The sequence below is a fragment of the Elgaria multicarinata genome, chromosome 15 (genome assembly GCF_023053635.1).
Source record: "Elgaria multicarinata webbii isolate HBS135686 ecotype San Diego chromosome 15, rElgMul1.1.pri, whole genome shotgun sequence".
Lineage (NCBI taxonomy): Eukaryota > Metazoa > Chordata > Lepidosauria > Squamata > Anguidae > Elgaria > Elgaria multicarinata.
The window spans coordinates 1,578,932-1,606,825 of record NC_086185.1 but is presented as its reverse complement, the minus strand read 5'-3'; the positions used below and the strand labels follow the sequence as shown (position 1 = coordinate 1,606,825).

Genomic DNA, 27,894 nt, shown 5'->3' with positions numbered 1-27,894 from the left:
CTACAACACATTAAAAGATCCGTGAACCACAGCCAAGCAATGGGCTATAACTGTATTTGTTCAGTGATTTCCAAGTGACCTTGATAACATGGACATTCTTAGATAAGCTTTCTTGATTCTCAAAAAACAAGTCTGACTAGCGGGCAAACGAATAGCAAAAGCCTGAACTTACCCGGGATTTTCTACAAGAAAAAAGAACATGTAAGAAACACAACTGGACTCTCTTGCTTATTAAAGGTACTGCACCAAATCCAAAGTGACCTATTTCCTGTCTGTTCCAAAACACAGCTACGCCTCGGTACATTGGAAATTGCTTTATATGAGGTCCATCTATTAGTCCATCAAGCCCAGTACCGTCTACTTTGAACAACAGCAACTCTCCAGGGTGCTAGGAAGGGAAGAGTCTCTCCCAGTCCTGCTCTCTGAGATCCTTTTAATTGGAGATATTTGGGATCGGTACCCAGAACGTTTACATGGACAGCACAGCATGTGTTCTATGCCCAAGTTATGGTGTTATCTGAAAAAAACTGTGATTGCAGAATCATGCCCTTTTCTGGTCTGGTATATCTCACGTTAAAAGTTAATACTATGTATATTTTTAAATACTGTAAATATATCCCCTCCCACCCACCACCTCTTATCCCCAAATATAGATGACTGTATTTCTCTTTTGGATAAAAATATTTTTTGCATCAAGTTTTCAGTTATTATATAATCATACTATGTCGTAATTTTTATAGTGCTTTACATTTTCTAAAGCATTGTACAAACGTTAGCTAAGTCATGATTGTACATGTAAACCTGCAAGCTCAACTCTAGAGTAGCCCCTGAGAATATAATTTCACGGTGGAAAAAAACACAAGTGTGTCACTAGATGATTTCCCTACTGCTCAGACGTCATTCATTCAAAATGCCTAACGGGAGTTATTTTTTTAAAAAGGTTATCTGGTTCGATCCACTGACAACCTGCCTCATGTGAAGTCTCACTGGAGCAATCGCCCCACTTCAATGAGAACTTCCCTTGTTTCTTTGGGTTGTTTCTATGGCTATATAAAAAGTACATTTGTTAAATGTGATAAGAGAACATATTTACAGACCTATACATAAATAGATACTTTCTGTTGAAATCAGGAGATGTAGTAGTCTCCAGCCCCTGCCGCCTCCCCCCCCCAAAAAAACCCACAACCCTAAGAAAAGCCTGCATCCTGAACTTGCATAAGCCCCTTTGAATATGAAGGGCTGTTGTGTAAGTAAGGTTTGCAGTATCCGTCTGCAAAACACTTCCCACGGCGTCCATGAGTGATATATTGCTATTTAAAATATCCTTAGAAATACATTCTACATTGATAGCATAAATGGACGAATAATGTCTTTAGGTATACGAGGTTTCAAAGCCTGAAAAAAAAGGGGGCAGACACTTCCAGCCCCAGGGACTGCGGGCACAGTCCAGAGGAAGTCCTTTTGCACATTCCCTATCTGAAAAGACTAAAAGCTTAAAAAGAGAGAGAGAGGGAGGGAAAGTTGGTTCCTTATTAGTTCTGAAATGAAGACCAATGCACCTGACTAAGCCTGTTTTTTCAAGAACAGCAAAACAATACAAAAGTAATTTAGCCTCAAGAGGGTTTCCAGCTTGTGGCCAAGACACACATGCATTGAATATGCCCACCTGTACATAAATTGTTTTCCAAAATAAAAACATGAACGTTTAACAACAGTACATTACAATAATACCTGTGCAAAATATATACCTGCGCATACTTTGTAGTAAAGGGAACTTGGTGACTTGGTTACAGTTGCCATACATTTGCGCTCTGCTCAATTGCATATTTGCCCGTAAGTTTTTAAAAATCGCTCTCTAGGTTATTGAATGGCAGATTTTAAACAGCAAGCAATATATTTGCAATAGTTGGAAAGGAAAATGGAACTCTTCCACAACTGAAGGACGGAGTAATGATGACAGTATTTTTTCACCTCGTAGGAAAACGTGCAAACGACTGTAACTCGTTCGCATTTTACACAGCTCATATCCAGCGGGGGGGGGGGGGGGGATCAACCCATATTTCATCCTGATGTGATTCACCAATTGAATAGTATATTCTGGCCGAGTGTCATAAAGTAAATTTGACTGCTGCCTCCGGATTGAACAGATGCAAAAAAGACCTTGGGAGAAGAGAGGGGAGGCAGGAAGAGTTAGTGTGACTTTACATTTATAAGAACATTTCAGCCAGACTTGAGAATGCAGCACATATATCTCCCTATATAAGCCTGAATTCTACTTTAATTCAAAGAGTGATGTTTTACTTTTATGGCAAGATAAAGACTGGGTTTGTACAGCACACTAACCCACACTCATTGGCTGAGCATGGGTTCTTGTGGAACAGTGGATTGTTTGTTGAAACATGGGTTAGTGTGTTGTTTTCCTCAAACAAGCCATCGTGAGAAACCCTGCCTTGTTGCTGGGCTATTCAGAATGGTTAACAAGCCACCCTGCATGGCTCACAAGACACCTTGCCAAAAATGTCCTGGATTCAGACAGCACGCCCTAAATTCATTAATTTAATACTGAATGCTATATTCTACATTTCAACGAGTGGATAGCTGCTAGTTACTCCTCTCAGTTTAAAAAAGACAGTGGTCTGCTCATCTAGAAAATCTTTAGATGGAAGGGTTCAGATCCATGTTCCCCAACCTGGAGCTTTTCAGATGTGTTGGACTACAACTCCCATCATCTATCAGTCGCACCTCTCCTGTCGAAAAGAATGCAATTAAAGGGGCCTTGACTTCTTTTTCCACAGGAAGTGTGTGATCCAACAGGCGGTATGGAGCGAGATGAGGGGGAACAGCCCTGCTAAAGGAATTAATGCCCCCCCTCTTCCCTCCCCCTTGCTTTTTCCTTTTGTGTGGTATGATTTTAGATTGCAAGCCTTCAGGGGCAGGGACCATTGGTTTTCGTTGGTTATACAAAAGCTGATCTGGGAGTCTCTTTGGCTGAGGAGCAGCATCAAAACATTTCCCATAAATGCACAATCAACGATCTCCCTATCCTGGAGTTTGCCCCATGTACCTTATCGTTCCGTTCGCATAGGAATTTCAGTTTCTGTGCCTTCTTGTGCATAAACACTCCTTCCAGGTTCCCGGTCTCCACGGCACGCAGTTCAATCGCTTTCTCTCCCCAGCCCATGACTTGATTTGATTGAAGATAAGCTTGGAAATAATACAGAGGAGCACAATTAGTAGAGCTTTAAAAAATATCCCACAGAAAAGGCAGAGAGAAGGAGGAGGCCTGAAGACTTCGTCTGCTAAGCAGAAGTTGGTGGTTGCATTTCTTCCTTCGCTAGCCTAACAAGGAAGAGAATTTGGAGTTGTGCAACCACAGCTGTCGTCCTGTTCTGGCTCTTCTCTGATTTGCCCGGTGATAATCTGTCAGGGATGCTTTAGGGTGGATTCCTGCATTGAGCAGGGGGTTGGACTCGATGGCCTTGTAGCCCCCTTCCAACTCTGCTATTCTATGATTCTATGAATATATCACGGAGCCCAGTTCAAGCGCTTCTTCTTCGCCCCAGGCATAAACGGTGTAGTTTCACCACAAACTTAAACTTATTTAACAGTGATTTACTTCCCCAAAGGCACTGCAAGTGTGAGCAGGGCTGTTCCCACATGTGCTAACCCACCCTCAGTGGTGGAGTGGGGGCTCATGTGTTGTGCAGACCCGGTCAGGGTGTACATGCATATGCGTGTGCATTTGTGTGTGCATGTGTGGGTGTGGATCCCCAGGGTCTCTAACAGAAAACACCCATCACCTTCACCAAGCTACAATTCCCAGGACTTCTTAAACCAAACTGTCAGGAGATTTTAGAAACATGCTGTAGTGAAATCGTCCTGAGGCAGACTCCACTTAACACTAATAAATCACTTTCGTTGAAAGTGACTACTGACTTTCCACACTGTTGAAGGAAATTGTGCATTTTCTCTGTATGTATCCCGTTTTCCCCATTCTAAAAGGCTGAAATGCCTCTTCCTAAGGCTTCTTTACTGCCAGTAAGAACACGAAGCTAAAGAATTCTGGTACTTTTGGTACATTATTTATTTATTTAAAACATTTGTATCCCGCCCTATATCATTAAGATCTCAGGGGGGCGTACAGATAAAAGCATACAGTATAAAACAATAAATATGCACAGTTAAAAAAAATTAAACCATGAACCAAGTTAAAACAATATATAATTTAAAAGCAGTAAAAGCAGTTAAAGCAGTTAAAACAATGTGCCATCTTAGTGAATTTAACCATCAAAGGCTTTGTTAAAAAGCAGTGTTTTTATTTGGCGTTGAAATGAAATCAGTGTTGGTGCCAGTCGGGCCTACAAGGGGAGGGCATTCCACAGTTTGGGTGCCCCCCCCCCACTGGAATGTAGTCCCCAAGAGCTCCTCCAACATGGACTTTGGGGCCTGGCCAGCCCCCCTCCCATCGCGAAGGGGCCTTGGTAGCTAACGCTTCAGGTGGCTGCAAAACACACTGAGGGGAAGACTTGTGAATGCCAGACGCTGGATGTGTGTTCTCACCAGGACAAGCCCGAACTTGCCTGATCGATTGCTCTATCATCCAGGGATCATGGCGCATCCCATAGGTACATGTTCCTATAAATATACAGCTATGTCTGTTGTGAGGACATCGACATCATCATCATCATCATCATCATCATTATTATTACATTATATAGACCTTAATGTTTTAATCTCCGGTGCTGCAACTGGCAAAAGAGCCAGGGTGGCGCAGTGGTTAGTGTTGGACTGGGACTCAGGAGAGACCCGAGTTCTAGTTCCCACTCGGCCATGAGGCTCACTGGGTGACTTTGGGTCAGTCGCTGACTGACTCGGGAACACTGGGAGTGGTAGGATTGGTTGTTGCTGCTGTTGCTGTCTAAACTTGCATAGGGTTGCGCCCTTAAGTACTGCTCCACAACGGCTCTTATGGAAGACAACTGTTATGAGTAGAGATGGACGAATTTATCAACTTCGCTTTCTCTCTGTTTCTCATTTTTCTAAGCATGCTTGGTTCATCCTGAACTTCGAGAAGTTTTTTTAAAAATTCAGAGAAAAATCTGTATGCATTTTTGTAAGTAATTTCTCTTAGTACACGCGGTTTTAAAAAGTAATTTTGCCAGACATATGCTCATAGTGTAGATGTATCTGAACTGACAGGAGGAGAGGAGAACCCCTCCTCTTGGATAAGGCTAATTTCAAGTTTACCACCTTCTAGCTAGGGTGAGTGGGTTACCTGTTCCAAAATATTCTTCACTCTCTCTCTCAGGTGAAGCTCTGTATTCTAGCCCTATATATCTAGAACAGTCAACAAATTAAATATGGTAGTTCTACCATTTTAATTTCCCTCTGGAGTTAAGTCTCCTCCTTCCAATTACTAGATTGACTACATCGGTCCTGTCCACCTTAAACTCTTAAGCAATTGCTATGTTTAGTTTCCGTGCCCTACATCTATCAATTATAGCTCACATCTTTCCATCACTTAAAATAGTGCTAACATAAAGTAAGTAGCAGGTTGTTGTAATAAACCAGAATTAGCTCAAGTCCCTACAAATTGCAGGATAATAACCTCCCAAAATGTGAAGTGCTTTGTTGGTTGGTTAATGGGATTGGCAAGAAATGAAAAGAAAGAAAGAAAAGATTCTGACTGTCAGTAACTCAGCCTTAGAAGGGGCTTTTCAACCTTTTAGAATGGGAAAACTGCCCAAGGGCTGGATTGCCCCCCCCCCCCGGCCTGTGGTTTCACACCCAGGACTAATAGAAGGAAGCAGAAGAGGGAACTAAGCAGCCACCTTCAGAGAATGACACCTGGTTCTGGCCTCAGTCACCTTCTGAGGGTCCTTCACAGATACAGACCCCAACGACCTTCAATTAAACAAACCAGAGGGAAATGGAACCCATGACCTAGGATGGTGGTGGTCTCTCCCACACCAGAGGCCTTCAAGAGGCAGCTGGACAGCCATCAGTCAGGGATGCTTTAAGGTGGATCCCTGCATTGAGCAGGGGGTTGGACTCAATGGCGTTGTAGGCTCCTTCCAACTCAACTGTTCTGAGATTCTAAGTTTTGCGGCTGGAAGAATTTCAGACTGTTTTTCTTCAGCTATTATCTTTGATCGTATTCATAGTTGTAAAATCTCCCTTGAGAAAATGGCCTTTGAAGCGTTTTGGGAATAAGAGGACAGTTTTCTCTCTGCCTCTTTTTAAATTGTCTTCTTGGTTTTTCTTAAGCACTTGTTACAGCTATTTGATCCCTCCTGTTGTCTTGGGTTTGACCACATGGATGTCAATCAATTCCACCTCTACTGTTCCTGGCCTCGTGGTTCCTTTCTAAGATCAGACGTGGCTTAGTGCCACTTTGGAGGCAATGTTCTGCTTTAATACAAAAATCAAATGTTCTGCTCTTCCAGCGGCACGTCGCTCTTCAGCTCAAGGCAGAAAAGCAGAGCTTTCCCAGCGCCTTCCAACACTTTCTGTGGAGAGCTGTTGTGCCCCATCCCCTCCCCAGGACATATTTTAATCCGTCTTCCAAACAAGTTCAATGCTCACCGTTGGGTTTTGCTCTCTGTCTCTGCTAAATCTGACTGGCTAATGGTTCTTTTATCTTTGATCGTTTCACACCGCGCCGCTAATGCCGGATTGTGGGATGCAAGGACTCGGCGCCGTATAGACAGTGTTAAACATTAACGTGGCGCAGAGGAGAATTGTCTTGACATGTGTTAATTATCCCTCGCAGCTCTGGCATTTTGCGGGGAGGAGAAGAGCGACGACTGCCGTGCCAAAGAGGAAGCAGCAGACGGCAACTTGCCTGGCTCCGAGAAGCAACGGACCTATTTCTCAGGCAGGGCTGAACGCTGTTGTGCTTCTGCCTCCAAGTCCTGAACCAGGGGCGAGCTTGGCAGCTGCCCAAACCCAGCTAAGATGAGGGGTTACGGACGGACGTGAGCAAAATCCCTTGCAGCTCTAGGCTAGACAAGGCCTCCGTCAACAGCATGCTGTGAAAGCATCCAAGACACAGATGGAGCTCGTGTTCCCAAGCATGGTTGGGAATGGAGGGGGGGGGCTTCCCATTTTTCTCTCTGTCTTCCCTGCTGCACCTCAACTGCTGCCATCGACTCCTAATTTAGGCCGGTGTGAAGTAGAGGGAGCTTCTCCTTGTACAGCGCTTGCTACGAAATGTATTGAAAGCAACATTGGCAACTGAGAGGGCTGCAGCGAGCTCCTCAATTTCAGCCACAAGATAAATCCCTGCCTTTGCTAGAATGGGGTGAATCCAAGAACACCGGTTGGCAGAGGGGCAGTGGAGTAATCTAGGCATGGGCCGAGGAATCCAGTATGGCCCAGGACTGGAGAACACTTGAACTCATGGGCTGTGCCCTGCATAGGATTTGTTAAAAGCAATACAGAGAACGTACGAAATGAGACTCTGACCAGCCCTGTTAATACGTTGTTTCTAAAAAATATCCCAGATGCCCGGTGGCTCCCATCACTGTGGGAGAAGGAACACGTGAGCTGAGAGCCTGTAAGCCAATGCCTAATCCCAGGGGAATTCCACCCACCTGATTTCAGGAACTGAATGAGTGGAGCTTCTAGGTCTGCCCCCCCCCCCAATGTGCCCACAGACACATCCATGGGTGCCCACCTGGCTCCCTGCTCCTCTTATTTATTTTTAATTAGATGTTGTTTTTTAACTGGGAGTCTGGCATGCTGCAAAGTGAAGTGCCAGCACCACCTTCATTTCCAAGAAGAAGCTGAGCAGAGAGTGGGGGTTACATTTCCCTTGTCCTCTCTCTCTCTCTCTCTGTGTGTGTGTGTGTCTGAGCATCATCAGTTTACCGTCTGTGAAATGGGTATCAGAGCAGAAAACTGTGGGTTCAAAAGAGTGGGTTTGTGTTTTGGAATTAGGACTGCCCCTCCCTCTGCCTTGTAATTAGGTTCTTGGGCAAGTTACTTTTGTTTTAAACTCACCTATTTGCCTTCTGAGAAATTTATTTATTTATTTAAAACATTTGTATCCCACCCTATATCACTAGGATCTCAGGGTGGCGTACAGATAATGTGCATTTTGTGACTGGTGACAACCACCATGGCAGTGCCTATAACGCCCCCCCCCCTCAAAATTCCAAACGTGCCCACCGTCCCATGAGCCCTTCTGTTCTAGATGGCCACACTTTGGTGCAGATGCCGCTGCCTCAGACGTTGCTTTCTCCACATGGCTCAGGCACTGGGGATATTTAATGGTATGACCTTGGCTTAGTGAGGGGAACTTGGTGTGGGAGGAGAGAATGACCGTCTGGAACCCTGGTAGAGATGATGGGTGCAATTGCAGAAATATTTGTGTGTGCTGTCCAGATCGTAAGAACGGGAGGAGAGCCCTGCTGGAGCAGACCAAAGGTCCACTGGGTCCTGCGTCCTGTTTCCCCCAGGGGCTCCTCAGCTTCCCCAGGACGTGAAGGCAACAGCCTTCTCCTGCGGTTGATCTTCAGCAACAGGTATTCCAGGGCCAGGCTGCCTCTGAACCTGGGGGAGATGCACCCAGCCATCATGGCTAGAAGCCAACGATTGACATCTTCCACCATAAATTGGTCTACTCCCCTTATAAGACCATCTGAGCTAGTGGCCATAACCACAACTTCTGGCAACAAATTCTACAAATTAACTACACACTGTGCTGAAAAGGTCTTCACTTTATCTCTCCTTGATCTCCTGCCAATCTGTTTCATGCCACGACTCCAAGCCCCAGTATTACGAGGCAGGAAGAAAAACAGCCAGTTTCCCCACACCGTGCCTAATTTTATAAACCTCCGACCTGTCTCCCGGATAGTGCAGTGTTTTCTCCCTAAACTAAAAAGCTCCAAACATGGTGTCGCCTTTCTTCGTTGGGAAAATGCTTCAGCTCCCCGATCATCCTGGTAGTCTTTTCCCAGTTCTACAAGCTTTTTGGCTTGAGTAACACACACACACACACACACACACACACACACCCCGACACCCACGCACCCCCACCCACCCCGCACCTGTTTGCACGTGTCCTTCCCTCGCGTGGAGGGATTGGGGTGGCTGTATTCTTTTCATACCTACCTACAGATGCTGGCATTTCTCCCCACTGTAAAACATTTTCCTTCGAGAAGTGTCCGTAAATGTCAAGGTAGACTCCTTCATCTTCATAGGTGAGTAGTAGTTCCATTCCACTGGTATTAGGGAGTATGATAATGGCATGTGGGTGAATATTTCCCTGGATCTGGAATAATATTTTATTAAGATTTATATTATGGAACAGGCTACAGTTTTAGAAACTACAGTCCATCAATCTAGGCATCTTGGCAGAGCATTAAAACCAACAGACTTGGAGATCTTAGGAGCAAAAAAGATATATCTGTTTGAAAATGGTCTATATACTTCTTTTGCAGGTTCAGTGATCATACAAATGAAAAGAAATAGCCCTTTTATATCAAGACAGCTACAATCTGGAAAGAGGGATTTTTATCTCTCTTTAGATCAAAGATTGTGCAGCAGGTTTCATTCAGTGTTTCATTTAGTTATTCTGTAAGTCCTGTGTGTTGAAAATAAACCAAAGAGCAATATTGGCACCATAAGGGTAGAAACAGTGTCATCAAAAAGGTTATAAAGTGTATTTTAACTTAGCGATTATCTTACTTAAAGCATTTATAAACAAAATTACAGAATAATCACTATGAAAACCATACCAGGTAGTCTAAATAATTAAAAATGATAAAGCAATATTGGAACTATATAAAAACAAAGCACGAATAAAGCCAGGTTTTGTCTTAGGTGTGAGGTTTTTTGGGTTTTTTTGCCAACATAGCACATATATTTACTGTTCTTTGGGCTTTTTAAAACAGATTTGCATTAGAATTTTTAAAATGGATTTGCATTAGAATTTGTTGAAATGGTGAGGTTTTCACATTACCTAACCCCACCCCCCAACAACCTTTTCTTTGCAAGAATGGAAATCGCCACTTGAATGATATAACTGATCTAAGGAAGATTTGGAGAGTGGAATTACTTGGCTGCTATGTTTAAAGAAAACTCTGTGGGTATCTCCGTTACCAATGCATGGAGCCCCGCAAGCATGATAAAGATTAGAAATAAATACATTAAGGCTTTTGAAATAAACCCTGGATCTATGGCATGTAATATAAATATATACAGTATATGCATGCCATCCACACTAGCAAATAGGCAATAACACTAGGGAGCTCGCACAGCTACGAAACAATTGCCGTGTTGTTCCTCTGCTTTACTAATCTGGCTGTCATACTTTTCATACATTTAATTTATGTGCAGTGTACCAGTGTTCATTTTATTGTATGCATCTTGGTTATTTTCACTTTCCTTCTTTTGTGAGTCTTTTTTTGGGGGGAGGGGGGATTGGAGGGGAGGGAGTATCTGCTCTCCTTTTATGTCTGTCCCATACATCAATTTTGCCTCAACAAAATTGCTGACAGCTATACAGAATTGCACAGTCCAGACAAAGCTTTTTAAACCAGAGGGCCAAGTGAGCGCACGGCAGCGGGGGTCAGGGGTTGGATTTTCAGATGTCTTTTTCTTTGGCACAGCTGGGGGGGATCTGGATTGGGGTCGTGGTGTGTGTGTGTAAGGGGGTTAGTCTTTCTCCCCAAGCCATCCTTTGAAGAACACCCCCCCCCCCCCCGGGTGAAGGCACTATTTACCCTGGGCAGAGTGGAGGGTGTGAGTCTGAAATCCATAACACGGGGGGGGGGGGGAAGAGACTTAAGACAGGAAATTTTAAAGCTGAGGGAACGATTAATCTCCTCCCCACAGTGCCGTGGTCCTGATCCAAACCTACGGTGTTTTTACCCAAAGAGAAAGCCGTGTCTGGTTTGGCCCTAAGTCCTAGGCATGGGGCGGCCCAAGTCCTTTCGCAGCCCAGATTCATCAACCCTCTTTCTCTAAATCGAGGCTGAGCAACACGTTCCCCACCCACACCCAGCCTTTTTCGCAGCACACACACACAGATGGTTCTGGAGGGGGCAGAAAAATGCCCCCCCAACTGCAAGGAGTGCCCCCCCTGCTCTAAATAGAAGGTCATTCAAGGGTTCAGATGCACGTTGAAAACACCCTTCCTGACCCCCCGAGGGAGTCCAATCCACGTTTAAAAATCTCCTCAGCACACATTGTATTCACATCCGGAGAAGCCTCATGGCTCACGCCATACAATATTCAAACAGCTTTAAGCAACTTAGAACCTCTAACTCTCAAGCCCCTCCTCACACAGGTCCCCAGCGAGAGAGAGGATCTACCTTAAGCACCCACGGAGCGGGGGCTTTGCTGTCAGGCGTCGTGAGAGAAAGCCCATCCTGCAAACAGCCCCAACTCCAACTCTGCAGTGCCAGGAGCAGGATTACCCCGGGCGTCCCCGATTCAGTGATGAGGGAGCTCTGCAATTAGCATTTTCACAGGGCCACAGAACATGGGAAGCCCCTTTCCGTTTCCTCGAACCGCAAAGGCATGCGCACCCTGTAGAGATGCTCCACCCACCCCCACCCTGAAAGGACATGCGATTCTGCGCCCTGCTCATGCAGCCGGTGAACCGTCAGGGCACCGCATGAGCGCTACTTGCCAGACTGATTATGCCCAGGCCAACCATGCCGTCCGCCGTCTCTGCAGCCACGATCCGTAACACCAGGACCGGTATCCAGAGCCGGAGAGCAATCTTAATGCGCTGTCGTGGTATTATTCGCATGAGTGAGCAAAGCGGGGAGCAGAACGGGTGAGAAAGAGGGTGCCAGGGGGCCAACGTGCTTCACAAGGCTCCCGAAACACGGATTCCAAAGTGCTTCTTGAAGAGAATTCTAGCCTAGTTGCTCGGATTTGGACCCTTCCAATGTCAAAGAGCCCGAAGAGCGACAACCCCCAGTACGACGGCAACACACAAATTTCAGTTCCTGCACTCTGGGGTGGGGGTGGGGGTGGGCACATGTATTTTTAGCGCACTCCGTCTCAGGGTGGACGATGAGTGAACACGATCTGAGCTGCGACTCTCCCGAGGGAGTTCCCATATTGAGGGCACTCGACTGGGAAATATCGCTCCTCCGCGAACATAATTAAATGGGGAGTTTGCTGCTCAAGAGCGTCATTTTTTGGAGACGGCGACCTTTTCCCCTTGCAGTTTTAATGCGTTTTCTTCAGAGTGCCGTTTGCCACTTCTCTTTCCTTTCCTCTGACTCGAGACTCACCTATTTGGCAGGGCGCTAAGCTCCCCCCCCCGCCCAACCCTCTTTCCTAACCCCACTGGATGCCGGGGACTGAACCTGCCACATGGGAAGCACGAGGTCGGCCCCGGAGCCACGGGCCCCGGGGTAATTGTGAACATAACATTATGGGGGATGGGAGGGAACCACGTATTCCAGGCTGAGCACCTTGGAAGAAGGGCAGGTAAAAATGTCATAAGAGAAATACAATAATTAAACAACTACAACAACAACAACCCAATTCCACACGCGGAGAATACCAAGACCAGCTTAGATTTATAAAGCCGTGTACGCCTTGAACCGGTACCACAATGATCAGAGATGCTAAAGGTTAAAATATGCAATTTCTGGCTTTTGTGAAAAAAGAAAAAGAAAAGATCTAATAGAAACTTTGCTAACTTTCTCCCTCCCCCCCATTCCCCTAATTTTAATAAATAAAAAATTAATAAAACATGCGCCAGCAATCTCCTGTTGAGATGGGAGGGAGAGAAATAGACCCACCCACCCCCAGCAAACATATAACCCGTGCAAATAAAAACAGCAAAACTTTTCTAAAAACTGGATTCTCACTACAAATATTAACCACATTTACCAACATCTTGTAGCCTTATGCTCTGAGACTGAAGGGGAAACTACATTTAGCAGAAGTGTCAGATGGAGGCCAGAGCTACACAACACACGACCCAACTCGTCTTTGCAACACCCCCACCCCCCCGGGTGGCTGGGATTCCAGGCCTGGGTTTGGGACAGAAACACATGCTGGGGGGGGGCAGGGGGGAGGGGGAGGCACTGACAGGAGCAGGCAACAGGAGGGAGGGAGGAGGTGCAGGAAGAAGTATCAGGCAGGGAAGGGGTTAAATGCTCCTCCCCCCCTCACCACTTCTCCACAGCAAAACCTCCCCCCCACCATAGTACTTTGCAGAGAAGTAGCAGCTGTCAGGATTTTAAGGGGTTGTGTTGGTCTCACAGACAGACGGACTCCTCTTCTGGCATCATCTAGGAACACCTGCTCTGTAGTTCACCTGCAGCAGGTGACTTGGGACTGCTTGTTTGTTCATTTTGAATGGCTTTAATCTCTTTAATGCAATAATATGTATCAAAAAATTGAGTAGGAATATCCTAAATAATGATGAGAACCATAATAATAACAGGCTGAAAACATAATTGAATTGTCATGATTTTAAAGCGGCCCCAGGGAGGAAAGATGTTTCCATGATCGTATCTTACATGGGTTGGCAGGTACAGGTCATACACAGAGCCAGAGTCCACATCAATAGCATGGAATCCAACCAGCGAGCCATAGATGACTTTTAACCTCTGCCCGTTCTCAACTGTCAAGTCAACCAAGAGTGGTTTTTCGTGAAGTGGAGAGAAGGACTGTAATGGGGGAAAAGAGACATCTTGTTACTTCGTAGCTGACAGGAGGGCTACTGAGTAATTTTCCCTTTCTTCTTCCAAATCATAGCTGCAGTCAGGAATTTGGTGATGAGCTCTTATAGGTTAAGCCATGAGACCCGAAGCAAGCCTCCGTGCAAGCTCTGGTATGCCGACAAGGCTATGGCAGGAGGAAGCTTCTCCTCCTGGATCCCGGGGTAGAAAAAGAAAAACGAGAGTTGGGATAACACTCCTAACAGACGGCTGTTGCATAACGCTTTCCTGTCATGGCTTCCCCCAAAGAATCCTGGGGACTCTAACTCCCTTTTCTTAGAAGTCCCTAACCTGCTTCACAGAATAACAGGTCCTAAGATTTCCTAGAAACAGGGAGTGACCCTTAAATCAGTTTAAGTCTGTGGAATAGATTAGACAGTAATGCTGCAACATTAAGGGTGCAACCCTAGGCAAGTTTAGCGGGAGAAAAGGCCTACAACACTAAGCCGCCCAATTCTGGCTTGTTTTTAATATATTGGGACATAGGGAACTGTCTTGTATCTGTTCAGACTATTTTTGTGACCACTGTGGTCTAATCTGAATGGCAGCAGCTGTCCAGTTGCTCAGGCAGAGAAGCTACTCAGTCCTTTTAACCGGAGATTGAACGTGGAACCTCTTCCATGCAATGCTTGAGCACTACCACTGAGATGCGGGTCCTTTCCTGGGAGACTGACCAACCTCTGGGAGCGCATGGAATAAAAGCAATGATTAAAAAGTGCAGATGGCAAAAACTATCTTAGATGAGGCATTGCCTCCTGTGTGGGCCCGCCATCGAGGTCTATTAAATTGGTGAGTACAGGAGGCAGGGCCTTTTCAGAGGTGGCTCCGTCACTGTGGAACTCTCATCCTTAGGACGCGGTTAGCTCTCTCATTGGTGAGCTTTAAATGGACCTGACTATTCCAATGTCCTTCTCACTGCACCGTTGGTCTAAAAAGTTTTTGGACTGCTATTCTTATATTGGATGGGTTTACTTCTGTGCTTTATTTTGTTTATAGAAACTTTTTAATTTTTTTAATTGTGAACAGTTTTATGGGGGTCTGTGGTCCTCCAAAGAGGTTTATAAATACTTAAATAAATAAAATAAAGTGGGGCCTGCCTCTTCTAAAGTGGTGCGTTCTGGGACACATACATGCATCAACTCAAAACAAAAATATGCTTTTTTCCCTTTAGAGCAATTTGTTTTTCTCATATGCAAATTTTTGCAGATTTAAACTGATAAGCTGACTAAACGCTTAATCAGTAGAGAGGTCTTTAATTGGTTGATAGTGCTAATAGATAGAGCTCCCAATGGCAAAAAGCCTATTTTCCAATAATTGTCTGTATTTTATAATTATAGGAAGAACAGGAACATGTACTATGGAAAACAAATAAATCAGAGCATAGTAAAAGTATGAATCTGTACTATATACTTACCTTAAAGGCCATAAATTTGTGATATGGTTTAGGAGCCCAGGCATAGACCTCAACTGAATTTTTCACAGCAATCACAAGAAACTTGATCCTCTCGTATTTCACTGGAAAGCAATAGGTTGTTTGTCTTATAAATTGACTAGTCATAGAAATTGGAAAGGCATTCCGAGGGTTCAATCCTATACCAGCTAGGCAGGGAAACGTTTTTTTATTGGCATTCTGTTTTAATAATTTAATATGTTGTTTCAGTCTTTTTACTATTTTGCCTCTTATGTTCACTGCTCCGGGAGCTATTTTAGATATGGAGCAGTATGCAAAACATTGTAAATAAAAAATAAAACAAATAATAATAAAAAAGGCCTACAACTCCCAGTATTCCCCAGCCAGCATAGTTCAGAACGCTCAAGTGTGGACTGGACTCCCTGGGTTTGAAGCCAAAGGAGGCTCGAACGGATGCTTGGGCCGCTGGCCTCCGCCATCCCATCTGTGCTCAGTTGGGCACTGAGCGGCCTTTTAGGGGCAAGGAAGAGACTCACCCACTTTATAGTGTACGCAGCCTTCAAGGTCACCCACCGACACCCATCCTTGGCGCTTCTCCACGTCAGGATCATTCCGCAAGATCTTGTTTCGTAACCAGGACAAGTAGTAGACCCGTAGCTTATTCTTTTTACCTGGTATTTGTTGGAACAGAAGCAGAAAAGGAAGGTTTTAAAAGAAAGTTACTTCTCTGTTTGACTAAACATAAGTCCTACAACTCCTGGCATCCCTCCTGCCAGCCATACTGGCTGGGGTGTGCTGGGAATTCTAGGACCTTTTTCTGTCTAAATGTGAATAGGATTGCACTGTTAAAATTCTTTCCATCCTGTTCATGAACAAATGTATGGATCTTGGTAACTTCTTATTAAAAAATGAACCCAAAAACATTCTTATCCATCCCTAGCAGCCCCTGTCCTCTTGCAAGTACCTGTAATGTACACCCCTATGCAGTAGGTTTCTGGAAACCTGGCTATTCAAAAGCAGGAGTTGCTGTAAACCTTCCCTGCCACTCCGACCGGCTCTAAGTTCAATTAAACTTGTGCAGTGTGAGCCAAATCGTATGAAAGATCCTTAATGCCACTAACATGACTGTCTTTAAGCTAACAATTCACGTGAAACTGACCACTTGTCCCTTGGAATCTATTTGTTGATCTGTTCTTGTTTTTTATGCAATTGTTCCCTTAATTCATTCATTGAACATCCCATAGATAAGCCGAGTCTTGATAAAATGTTTCTTCTTTCATGCTCAACAAATTTTATTCATTTGCCTTGTTTTTGTTGGGCTTAAACATATTTTAGAGGTTGTGAGTGTACTTCTATATTTTTTTTAGATTTTGCTTTTTGTTATAGCCCATTGTGTGTGTGTGTGTGTGTGTGTGTGTGTGTGTGTGTGCACGGTTCACAACAACAACAACAACAAGATCAACAACAAAAATATGGCCACATCTGCGGCTCTATAAAGGGAGATCATTTCATCCCGGATTATTATATGTAGACGTTGTTGTTGTTTTCTTATGCGCTGATACTCTCTCTCTTGCTCTGTGTTTTTAGTCTGATGTATTTGCAAAAGCCGGGTTTGCCACTGAGCAATAAACTATCTCTATCTCATTTCACATGGGAGAGTTCTGGATCTTATCTAGAATTATTACTGTAACTGGATTAATAGCTGCTTTCTCACACTACCTGATGAAGAGTTCTGTGTAATTTGAAAGTCTGCACACACTTTTACTAATAGTTTGTTCTAGTAAAAGTTATCACTGCATAATTAGTGGGGAGCCCAGGCTACACCAGTATGCCTTCTACTCTTTCTTTTCCTTGAGATCGACTCTGACCCACTAACAGGCCCCCAATCCCTAATGACTGTAACCACAATATTGTACCTATACATGCCTAATCTGTGCCCAAAGAGGGATCATTTCCTGGCCCTTAGCGGCTGACATCAGATTCCAGGGCAGGGATGGTGCCCACTTAAAGAAACAAACTCACCCTGATTGATGCTGTTAGACATCAGGAACCAGATTTAAGCTGGTTTTAAGGAGTTGGAATACTCCATAAATCTTGCAAACCAGTTTACATATTAAGTAGGCAATGAAACATCCTGCATCACATCTGCCTCAGGAACAAGAATGGAAGCATACGAAAGCAACGACGAGGTTTTACAAGCCAATTTGCAGTCTCTAACGTTCTTTGCAATTGCTTCCGGTCCTCCGTAAGTCCAGATGCTTATAGACACACAACGAACCTGAGATGGTAATGAGCACGTTGAGTCCTTCAAGCACGTCCATCTGCTGGAACCGCCTCCGGGTTATCAGGGAGTAAACCCTTCCTTGCCCGCTTCGGTCCAGAAGCCACAATCCATTCTCAGTCCCCACAAGTAAATTCACCCCTGTTAACATGGAGAAAAACGCAGCACAGGCGTGTAAATCAACGGAGGTCATTTGGACCACTTCCACCCACTTCCTGAGCCATGAGGGAGCGGAGGGACCCGGGTTCTTCTCTCCTTTGGGCTTCATCTATGACGGACACTTTAAAGGGGGATTCGGCACATTCATGTCTACTGACAGCAGTTAGTCACTGGGACCTGCAACAAAATGTTGCAGTGCTACTGTTTGTTGTCCAGCCAGCTAGCCAGTTAGCCATGCCCTCTTCCAGCATACTCCATTCCATTCCTCCTAACAGCCAGCATCAGTGGAGGCTGGTGGCTCCGATTTGAGTGGGGCTGTGTATCAGGTATAGGCCGTGTACCTAGTGGTTAGATTTATTAGGAAATGCGTTGAGAATGTCAGATGTTCCCTGCAAGCTTAACTCTGTAAGGAGTTCCCATGGGAGTAGCTGGTTCACTCCTTTGCTTCAGCCTTGAAGTAGCTGGTTCTCTGGGAACTTCAGAGTGTTTTGGAAAAGAAGTGAACCAGCTACTCCCATGGGAACTGCTTACAGAGATAAGCTTGCAGGGAACATCTGACATTCTCAAAGCATTTCCTAATAAATCTAACCACTAGGTACAAGGCCTATACCTGACACTGTGAATCCATTCTGGGTCTCAGGCAGAACCAGCCAGGACACTAAAGGAACTATCCAAGGAGCTGAACCCGATCCCCAAAATAGATCTTTAGCATTCTGCGACCACTGAGATTACAATCCTCATTGGACTACTTTGGTGTTAACATTTTGGCTAAATATTTAAAAGGATATACTTTAAATATATCCAAAGGGAGAGGCGGGTAAGAAATATTTTATTATTATTATTATTATTATTATTATTATTATTATTATTATTATTATAATATTTACTTATTTATTTGTTGTATTTATATCCCACCTTTTTCCCTCCAAGAAACCCATGGCGGCATATGTGATCCTCCTCCTCCTCTTCATTGTTATCCTCACAACAACAACCCTGTGAGGTGGGTTAGGCTGAGAGTCAGTGACTGGCCCAAATTCACTCAGTGAGCTTTATGACTGAGTGGGCCCTAGACCCCGGGTCTCCTGAGTTCCGGTCCTACGCTCTAATCACTACACCACGCTCGCTGGGGATCAATACTCAGAGAATGTCACTGTTTGCATGTAGCATGGCTGATAATGGTGGGACACAGAATTCTAGACTCGATGGACCTATGGTCTGATCCAGAAGGCCTCATCTTTCCATGTCATGTCATTGAAGGCTCTGGAGGAAGAGTAGGGATGTCTGTCACTGGGGAATCCAGCTCTTTTCTAACTCAGCGGAGTTCCGTGGCATGTACCAGCTCCATTTCCATTTGTGAGTCCAGCTGCGGCCTGTTCCCCAAACTCTGGGAACTTTTTTTGTGTATTTTTTCCTCAGGGCTGGCTATTTATTTATTTATTTATTTATTGCATTTCTATACCGCCCAATAGCCGGAGCTCTCTGGGCATATCACAAAAATTAAAAACATTCAAAGTAAAAAACAATTTGTGCAAATTATGGCCGAATTCATATCAATTATAGCTGTAATTTATGCAAATCGTTCAGAAATGTGCGCAAACTGCAGAACCTTGGGGAAAATGCGCAAAATGCCTTGAAAATCTGTGAACTGCCTTGTCTCTCTGCAGACTGATTCAGGTGCTGCAGCGGGAGCCTGAGGAAGCCCAGGAAAACCTGTCAAACTCTGGTCCCCAGAAGCATTTTTCCAACATTCCTAAGGAAGAGTCATTGCGTGAAAATGAAAGGGCCAGGCAAACATTTCTTCAAGGGCGGGGGGAGCTTTCTGGAGCAAATGCCTTTGACTTGCCATTGAAATTCCACATTCAGTGATATTGTGACACAAACACAGTGGCTTGGTCCAGCTTGAGAGAAATATCCGAGGACGTCCGGAAGAACCCAAATGAATTCCAACCAGACTTGTGAATCTTTCCAGGGTGGGGGTCTCTCACCTCCCCAGGCTTTATTACGGGCACAATCCTAAGCAAGGGTAGGTAGAAGGAAGCCTTCCCATTCAGCATGGCTGGCTGGAGGGCTGCTGTGAGTTGCAGGACTTCTCCCTGCCTAAACATGCCTAGCGTGGCACACTAGGGGCTGTTTTCCGAATCCCCAGGAAGACCTTGGCCTACAGAAGCCCTCGTTCTGGAGCCAGTGGGAGTGGTGATGGGCTGCCGGTTGGAGCTGGCATCCATCAGGCGAGGCTTCCATTTGGCTGCCATGTTTGATAAGGTTTCTTATCAGTGTGTTCTGGTGGAAATAATGAGATGGCAGAAGGTGTCCCTCAGCGCAGAAAAAGAACGCAGTGAAGTGCTATCCATGGCCCGGTAAGAACGTCACGTTCTTCACCTCAGCACACATGTCATTACCAGCTTTGCTATGCTGTTCTGTTCTTAATTTAAAATCTGGGCCTCCTCCAAACATACATCAAATGAAACCCAGAGAACTGTAAACTGTAAATCTACATTTCCTGGGATAATTTCTTTCTTGCGGTTCATTCATTTATTTTGTTTCTCATCTAAGACTCAAATCAAGGCAGAGGGGTGTGGGTAAAATATTGTATCGGGTCCGCAGAACTCCTCATTGTGCTGGTGGGTATAAGGAAGATGGAAAGCTAAAGCTGATGGAGGGCTAAGGCATCCAGAACAACGATGGATCCTTAAATGATGGGCAGTGTAGTCCAGCATTTGGCACATTGTACTCAGAGGTAGGAACCTGGCATCAAGGACCAGTATCACCACTAGCTTATTTCAGGACAGGCTCATGCGTGGACCCAGAACTAGGTGGGATTTCCGAGGAGGAACAGGACTCCAGCAATGACCATAGTGATAGCTGGGACCAAAGGGAATTAATGTACCCCAATGGACAGCCCCAGGCTGCCCCCCTTAAGATGTCTCAACTGGGAAGTCCATGTGGTACTCCTCCATGTGCCCCGCCTGGTCATGCACCCAAGCTCCAGACCCCCACCACCATTCCCAGGACCTCAGGCGTTGAGCATTTTCACCTCAGAGACGGCAACGAGCCCACGCTGTTGCCCAGAATAGAGGGCCGTGTGACGGTTTGCATGGCATGGTGAACAGGGATGGGCAGTCCAGGGGGTTTGGCCAGTGGCACGGACGAAGCTGAGACCATCCATCGCTACTGCTGATGCTCCAGGAAGAGGTAAGACCACTACAAAATGGCCCCGTTATTGCCTAGCTGTTCTGGTGAAACCTCTGTTGTCCAGCTCTCCCTGCTGAATTGGCTGGACAGCTCCAGCACCCCTGGCCTTGACTGCTCTTACTGGAGAGCTTCCCAGCCTCAGTTGGACCAGGGGGAACCTGGCCTGTGCCACTCAGGGTTAGCAGGAATGGGGCAACTTAGGGGATATTTCTGTGGATTTGATTAAGACAAGCTCCTGTGCTGCATCACGCGGCCATGGCTACCTGGCAACTTCCTAGACTTGGTTTATTAAACCTTTCATCCGTCCCAACAACCCACATTCCCCAGCTGTTTCTGCTTCAGACAAGCCAGCTTACCCCACAGTGCAGAACACAAGATCTCCGAATTGAACTTCTTTTTATATTTGCGGATTTCCGGGCTGTCGCTCTGCGGCCGGATGTTTGTGGGGTTCACGTTGACGACGGATCCTTTCCTTGCGTTTTGCCGGCTGGTGGGCTCTGCTTTCACATTGGATGCTGAGAGGAAAAGCAGGCGGGGCTGATGAAATGGCCGCTTGGTCTGCCGGCCCAACGCAGCGAGGCCCGCGAGGTTCCTGCTCCCTTCTGCCCATGGCTCACGGGCCCCTGGGGAAACGCACCCCGTCGCAACGTTTCCCACCTCTTGTTAAGAGCATCTGTGAGGCGGACTAAAAATGACATTAAAAGCATCTTTGCACTTAATGTGCAGTTTATTTACTTATTTTAAATGCAAACTGCAGCTGCCGGGCAGGATAAGTTTAACCCTTTCCTCACCTGTTGCAGTCTTGGCGAACATTTCTTCCCTGAAGCTATGTCAATGAGGGGTTTCTTCCCAAAGCAAATAGCAATTTTAAAGGGGACATTTTTAAGACCAGAGAAGAGGAGAAAAGGGTTACGCTCCCCTGTCCCACCTGCTGAGACCCTGATAAGTATCGCACATGTGCATCCCAGCACCTGCCATTGGCATGTTTACAAATGTCCCATGTTCCATGCATTTCATGTTACCTCTGATTTGCCACTTGGGTCCTTTTCTTATGAGCGATGAAGCAAGATGTGGCCATACTTAGAGCAGACCCATTAATATCAATGGATCTATCCTGACTATATTGGATCCAGAGCAATTTCTGCAGAAACTTCAAAATTAGCATGAGGGAGAACCTGATGTCAAGACTGATTCATCCTTACATCAGCAGTGGGTCTTGGGCAAGAAACTTTCCTCGCTGTCCCTGGAAATGCCAAGGATGGAACCCAGGACTTGCTCCATGCAGACCCTCGGCTCTGCAACGGAACCGTCTGCAACCCGCCCTAAGAATGCAGCCCAACGCGCACTGCAGAACAGGCCAGCGTGGTGTCATGCTTCACCAGACTTATACTCACGGGAACCACAGGTGGGTCCAGTTGGACTAGAAGGAGGAGAGATTTGGAGAAGCCGAGGATCTATGAAGGACGTGAACGATGAAGTAGACGAGGAGCTGTTTTTGGAGGGCGTGTGGTCAGCGCTTGGTGTCTAAAATGAAACAAAAATGAAGACATGGATGGACCTAATCACAACTGCCTGCTGCGAAGGTGTTATATCTGTAGCAGACGGTCTTGATGGTCTTACATCCTCTCGAAAACACACACACACACACACACACACACACACACACATATAACACCTTGCCCTAAACACAATGCTACAACTTTATTAGAGCTTGGCTATGGTGCATATCCCTTCTTGGTTGTTGCACCAAGACACAGCTGCTGCCTTTGCTACTAGACCACAGCCCAGCCAATGGCAGCCCCCTGGCCTAAATCTAGGCTCCACCACCCAGTTGGCCATAAAGAAGCAAGTGGAGAAATATGGGATGGAGCGGTGACTGCGACCGTCAGACTTAAAGGCACCCCAAATTAAACGCAGCCGTATTTGGAGATTAGGGCAGGTGCCAAAGGTAGGCCGGGGGGGGGGGGCTGCTGAGGGCCCCGGAGTTGCCCCTCCTCCAAGTTGCCCCTCTTCCTCCAAGAGCGCCCCGGAGTTGCCCCTCCTCCTCCTCTTCCCCCTTGCAGCCTGCTTTTTCCACCACTCTGCCTCTGGCCCAGGCAACGGTAGTGCTGAGGAGGGGGAGGAGGTGATGATCCCACGCCCTCCTTGCCCCCTGGCTCTCTGCCTGCCCAGCAAGCAAGTGGCAGCAAGCAGGAGAGAGAGGAGGAGGAGCCAAAGATGCTGCTGGCAGTGAGGAGGGGCCATGGGTGAGGGAGGGCCCCCACGGAGGGCCTGTGGCCCACGGGCCCTCCCAAATCCTGGAGCCGGCACAGCTGGAGATTTCACCTTAGTAGGAACAGGCTTGCTTCGAGGTTCTTGGCCGTTCTCTGCAACCTTTAGCTGGTTTGCTGGACAGCCCGAAATTTGGCTCTGCTGCAGGAGGTCTGGGAGAAGATAATTCTGGTTGCTCCACAACCCTTCGTGCGCGCTGCAGCTGAGCTTTCCTGCAACGTGATCCTGCACCAAAGAACAAATTTAAGGCCGAGCGGTGGGTGACCTGCATTGGGGGCGGCATTTCTCCTCGCCTCCCTCCCAGAAGCAAATCCAGGCCCTTGTGGTAACAAATGCTGGCAAATGTTGGAAGTCCAAATCTCTGTAGTACATCAAAGCTAATGAAAATCAGATTATGGCAGAAATGTCAGCGCCTCAGGAAAAAAAAAGCAATAAAATAAAACGACGCTGGAAATGGGATTCTGATGGATGACAACTGCTTAAAGGACACTGGTAATGCTCTGTGTTTATACAGTGGCGTTCATCTTCAAAGCACTTCACAAACAATGCCAAATCCATCCTCTCAACCAATAGTGATGGAGAGGCAAAGACACGTTCGACTCCCAGGAGGAGGACAACGAAGCGGCATCTTTTCAAGAATCCGGCACCAAGACCGGAAGAACCAGGTACCTCAGAGGGCAAATTTCCCTCGCCGGAGTCTCCCTGCTTGTTAGGAACTTAACAAAATCTTTTCTTCCAGATAAGTCAGGTTGGGAGGAGCAGGGCTTTGGAATGAACTTTAAGCAGGGCCTTTTGCGGAGTGGCCCTGAGTCTTTGGAACAAACTTTAAGGAGTAGTGCTCTTCCTTGCTGAGTTTTGAGAAAATAATAAAACGTAAGGCCAACTTATTATTTTATAGCTCTTTGGAAATGAAATCAAGGAGTATAGTCATGAGGTTAGTTTGCCATTGAAACAGAATTTGGCTTGTGGTTTTATTTCTTGTTACTTTACACTTGTCCTTGTTTCTTAGGATTTTACTGTATTTGTACCCATTCCTGAATAACAGGAGAGGTGGGATAGACTTCTAAAGAAAAATATTTTTAATTAAAATATACGATAAATAACTTCAATGCAAGCATGTTAGATGCTCACATTTAGGTTTTTGCTTAAATCAAATTGAGTTATGACTGTAAACATCTGCTATGGTACGTCTGGCTGGGACAAAACAGTGTTCCCAAATCTATGGTCCCACAAAGGTTTTGGATACCTTTAGCAATCAGTAAAGTTTGAAGGCCTGACGGTTCTAGAAAGGCTGCTATCCAGAACCAAGGTGGATGCTGCTAATGTTACACAGCTATTTCCTCTCTAAGCTCCAGCGAAGCAATAACCCACGGAGATGTTTTATAGCTGGCACAGGAGACGGAAGCCGCTTGCGACAAAAGATAAACAACTGTCTGGAGCTGAGCACTTGTGAATGCCAGCCAGGATGTTTGCAGACAAACTGTGAATCCTGAGTGGAAACAGTTTGATGTTTTCAAAGCCAAATCACTAATTGGAAAATGTAGAAATGAGAGAAGGAGACATTTTGCTGCCCACTTTACGTTAAAACCCACAAAACACAACACAAATTGGAATCCCTCCCCTGGAGTTCAGTAAAGTCCTCTTAGGGATTTGAGCCTTGGGATAGGGGATGGGCAGAGGAGGAGGAGGAGGAGGAGGAGGAAGAGGAGGAGGAGGAGGAGGAGGAGGAGGAGGAGGAAGGCCAATGGGGGAGTATTCCTTCCCTCTCACCAGGACCCCCAACTCTGTACCAATGTAGGGGAGCATTTTGCAGCCTTGGGCAATATTGTAGTTCCAGACTTTAAGTCCAGGGTTCTGAACCTTTCAGCCAGAGGGCTGGATTTAATTTCAGGGAAGCTCTCGGGGCCCATATTTCAGTGGTTTTGGGGGGGACGGGGTGGGGCAGCGGAGGCAGAAGAGACTGGGCCAAAATGCAGGAAACAGCCCCCCACCCGCAATTTTAGCTCAACGCTCTCGCTGCCAGTAACTAAGCCTCCAGGGAGGCATTTCACCCTTTTCAAATGGGGAAGAAACCCAGGAAATGACCAAAGGGTCATTCAGTGCTTGAGGGAAAGAGGGTGTTAACCTGGAAAGGCAGGACCCAAGTCCCACCAATACATAAAATAAACCAACATAAATAAATAGCCGGGGTCATTTTTCTCTACAGTTGCAAAAACTGTCTGGGGGACAGAGTGTTCCTGAGGAAGTGCAGAATGCCCATCTGCAGAAAGCCAGAGGAATCTTGGAACTACCACTCACCAGACACCGATGAGAATCGTAGCTGATTTGAACCATATTGTTTTAATTTTATTGGGTTCTGCATTTTGGACGTTTCTGCAATGCATCTTATTTTAGGATCTTTTTTTTGTTTTTTGTTTTTGCAGGAGGTGAAGGTGATGGCATTAATATGTATACAGTAACATGGTTGTATATTTCAGAAGCAAAAAAAGTTTTCAAAACCATTTTAACTGTTCACATCTGCAAGAGGAAATTACTAAATATTGGCTTCAGGAAATGAAAAGAATGATGTGTAGATGAAACAGAAAATCACTTTGTTTTTAAAAAAGGAAGAAAGATATAAGGCGCTCAGGTTTAAATTCAGGATGCTTTGCGATGCCACAGAAGTGTAAATGAAGCATTGATCTCATAACTTTTTGTAATTCCTCCCTTAATCTGATTACTCTAATTCTTGCAAGCAGAAGGGATCAAACCTAGCTAACAGGGAGATTTAGCAGGCTTGTTCCAAAGTGTGAGTAAGCCCAGAATGGAATCTAAAAGGTACAGACTGGCATAAAAAGGACTGGTAATGCTGGTGGTAGCTGGGTTTTGTTTTTTGGTTTTTTTTTTTTTTTTTTAAGCAAGGCTCTTTCCCTTGTGCAAGTTCCTGCTTTCTGGCCAAGGAGATGAGCAGCTGCAAACACTTGCGGGATGTGAGCCCAGGTGGAGCATTATGGCTCAGCAAAGCCCAACTGGGGGCTGCTGGACTTGGGAATGGGCCAAATGAACTCTTGGGCCGGCCACTGTTTTCTGCCCCAGAGCCTGAAGGGGCAGAGAAGGGAACCTTATGACGCAGGGATAATTCCCACGGGGCGACACGCGGTGCATGTGGGTTCTTGGACAGGGCGCTGCTGAGGAGGCGCGGCAGGCCAAGGCTGCAAAATCAGCGGCCGCACATGGGACTTCTCCAGCTGCTCCGCGCGCAGAGAGGGAGCCCTTTGGAACGGTCTGGGTTACCTTGTGATCCGCGAGAGCGTTCTGAGGTTTCAGTTCGATCCCATCTGCTCTTGAGAAACCTGTCACTCCATTGCTGAGTGGTTGCCTAGCAACAAACGCCAATTAGTGAACAGAAGCAAGAAAAAATAAAAAAGGAAGGAAAGTTCAAAAGGAAAAAAGCCACACATTCTAAAATAAAACAAATCCCTAAACAGCTGCAGGCGTCATAAGCCCCATCCCACCCCCAACAATATCAAGTAAGTTAAAGCAATTCACAATTTACTTTTTTCCATGATATCATTCCTGTCCAAACTATTTTCAGCCAGGTGACCTCCGGATGTTTTGGACTTACACTCCCCATGAGACTCAGGCAGCATGGCAAGTGCCAGGGATGACAGGAGTTGCAGTCTAAGACCACCAGAGGACACCAGGCTGGGGAAGCCACACCTCTCTCCTCTGACTGGCAGTGGATCCCCCATGGCTCAGACAAAGAGAGAGAGAAAGAGAGAGAGAGAGAGAGAGAGAGAGAGAGATCCCTCTTACTTCTGCTGCCAGTTCCTTCTAACTGGTGGTTTTGGGGATTGAACCCGGGAACCACGTGCTCCACCACGGAGCCACGGTCCCTCCTCCAAAGGGGTTGTACACTTCTTCTTTTTCACTGTCTTGCTCCTTTCTGATCACTCTGTTTTTGGCCAACATCAGAAGCACATGTAGCCCTTAAAGCAGGGCACACCTGCTTTTCGCCTCCGAGGGCCAGGCGTGATGCTGGCTTGGCAGCCACACGCACCTCTGTGCACACATGTGAGCACACACATACATGTGCAGACACACGCACACAGCCCAGCAATCCTGATACAGATCGCCATAACATTGCTTCTAGCAGTGGCCATGAGAGAGCCCACTGAACGAGAATCTCTGGCGCGTACAGACAGGGTGGCGGGGGGAATGTCAGGTCACCCTTAGGGGCTGCAGGTTAGAGGAAGTGGGGCGTCTGGAAACTGGGTGGATACAAGTCTCCCCTGGACAAGAACATCTGTTCAATCTTACCCCTGGGAAACCCCAGATTTATCAATTCTCCTTGCACCATGAAACACAAAACCCAACTAATATCCCATTATCTTTTTAATCAGTCAACCTTGGATGGAGGGAAGATTTGGAAAGCCAACCTTATGTGATTGCCAAAATTGTCCTCGTCGTCCTCGCTGCTGCACACTTCGTCACTGGAGGATGAATACTCTGCTGATTTCTGGAGCAAGCTGCCGCCATCTTTCCCCTTGACCCAGAAGGGTGGAGTCTGGACGAAGAGAAGAGCGTCTTCGTACCCTGGGTGCATCTAAGCACCCACAGCAAACTTCTCATGAACCCGGGGTGGGCGACTTGTGGCTCTCCTGACGTTTTGGCCTACGGGTCCCATTCTCCCTCACCACTGGCTACGTTGCCCACCACCCCAGATCTAAACCTTGGAATACTCAAAACACTGACCTATAGGGGCAACATCTAAAAGCAAAGGTTGGGTCCTTCTTACGCCTGAGCCATTGGTTTCTACCAATTCACAAATGTAACTGATAGAATAGTCTATTAAATCTCATATGCTACATCAATTAAGACTTTTTTTAAATCAGGTGACA

At 46.0% G+C, this 27,894-nt stretch overlaps 1 protein-coding gene across 1 annotated transcript in view; it reads right to left on the bottom strand.

Annotated features, from left to right (window-relative positions):
* Positions 1-647: 647 nt before the first annotated feature.
* The window catches only part of NRK (Nik related kinase), an 88,598-nt gene continuing 61,351 nt past the window's right edge, over positions 648-27,894 (bottom strand). Inside the window, exons 20-31 of the mRNA XM_063141844.1 lie at positions 27,433-27,560; positions 26,288-26,372; positions 23,069-23,239; positions 22,138-22,267; positions 21,100-21,258; positions 17,390-17,533; positions 15,648-15,782; positions 15,115-15,215; positions 13,500-13,649; positions 9,118-9,277; positions 3,065-3,204; positions 648-2,160 (exon numbers count right to left, since the gene is read on the bottom strand). Coding sequence (XP_062997914.1) covers positions 2,077-2,160; positions 3,065-3,204; positions 9,118-9,277; positions 13,500-13,649; positions 15,115-15,215; positions 15,648-15,782; positions 17,390-17,533; positions 21,100-21,258; positions 22,138-22,267; positions 23,069-23,239; positions 26,288-26,372; positions 27,433-27,560 — 1,587 coding nt within the window. The 3' untranslated portion in view covers positions 648-2,076. The remainder of the gene's footprint in view (positions 2,161-3,064; positions 3,205-9,117; positions 9,278-13,499; positions 13,650-15,114; positions 15,216-15,647; positions 15,783-17,389; positions 17,534-21,099; positions 21,259-22,137; positions 22,268-23,068; positions 23,240-26,287; positions 26,373-27,432; positions 27,561-27,894) is intronic.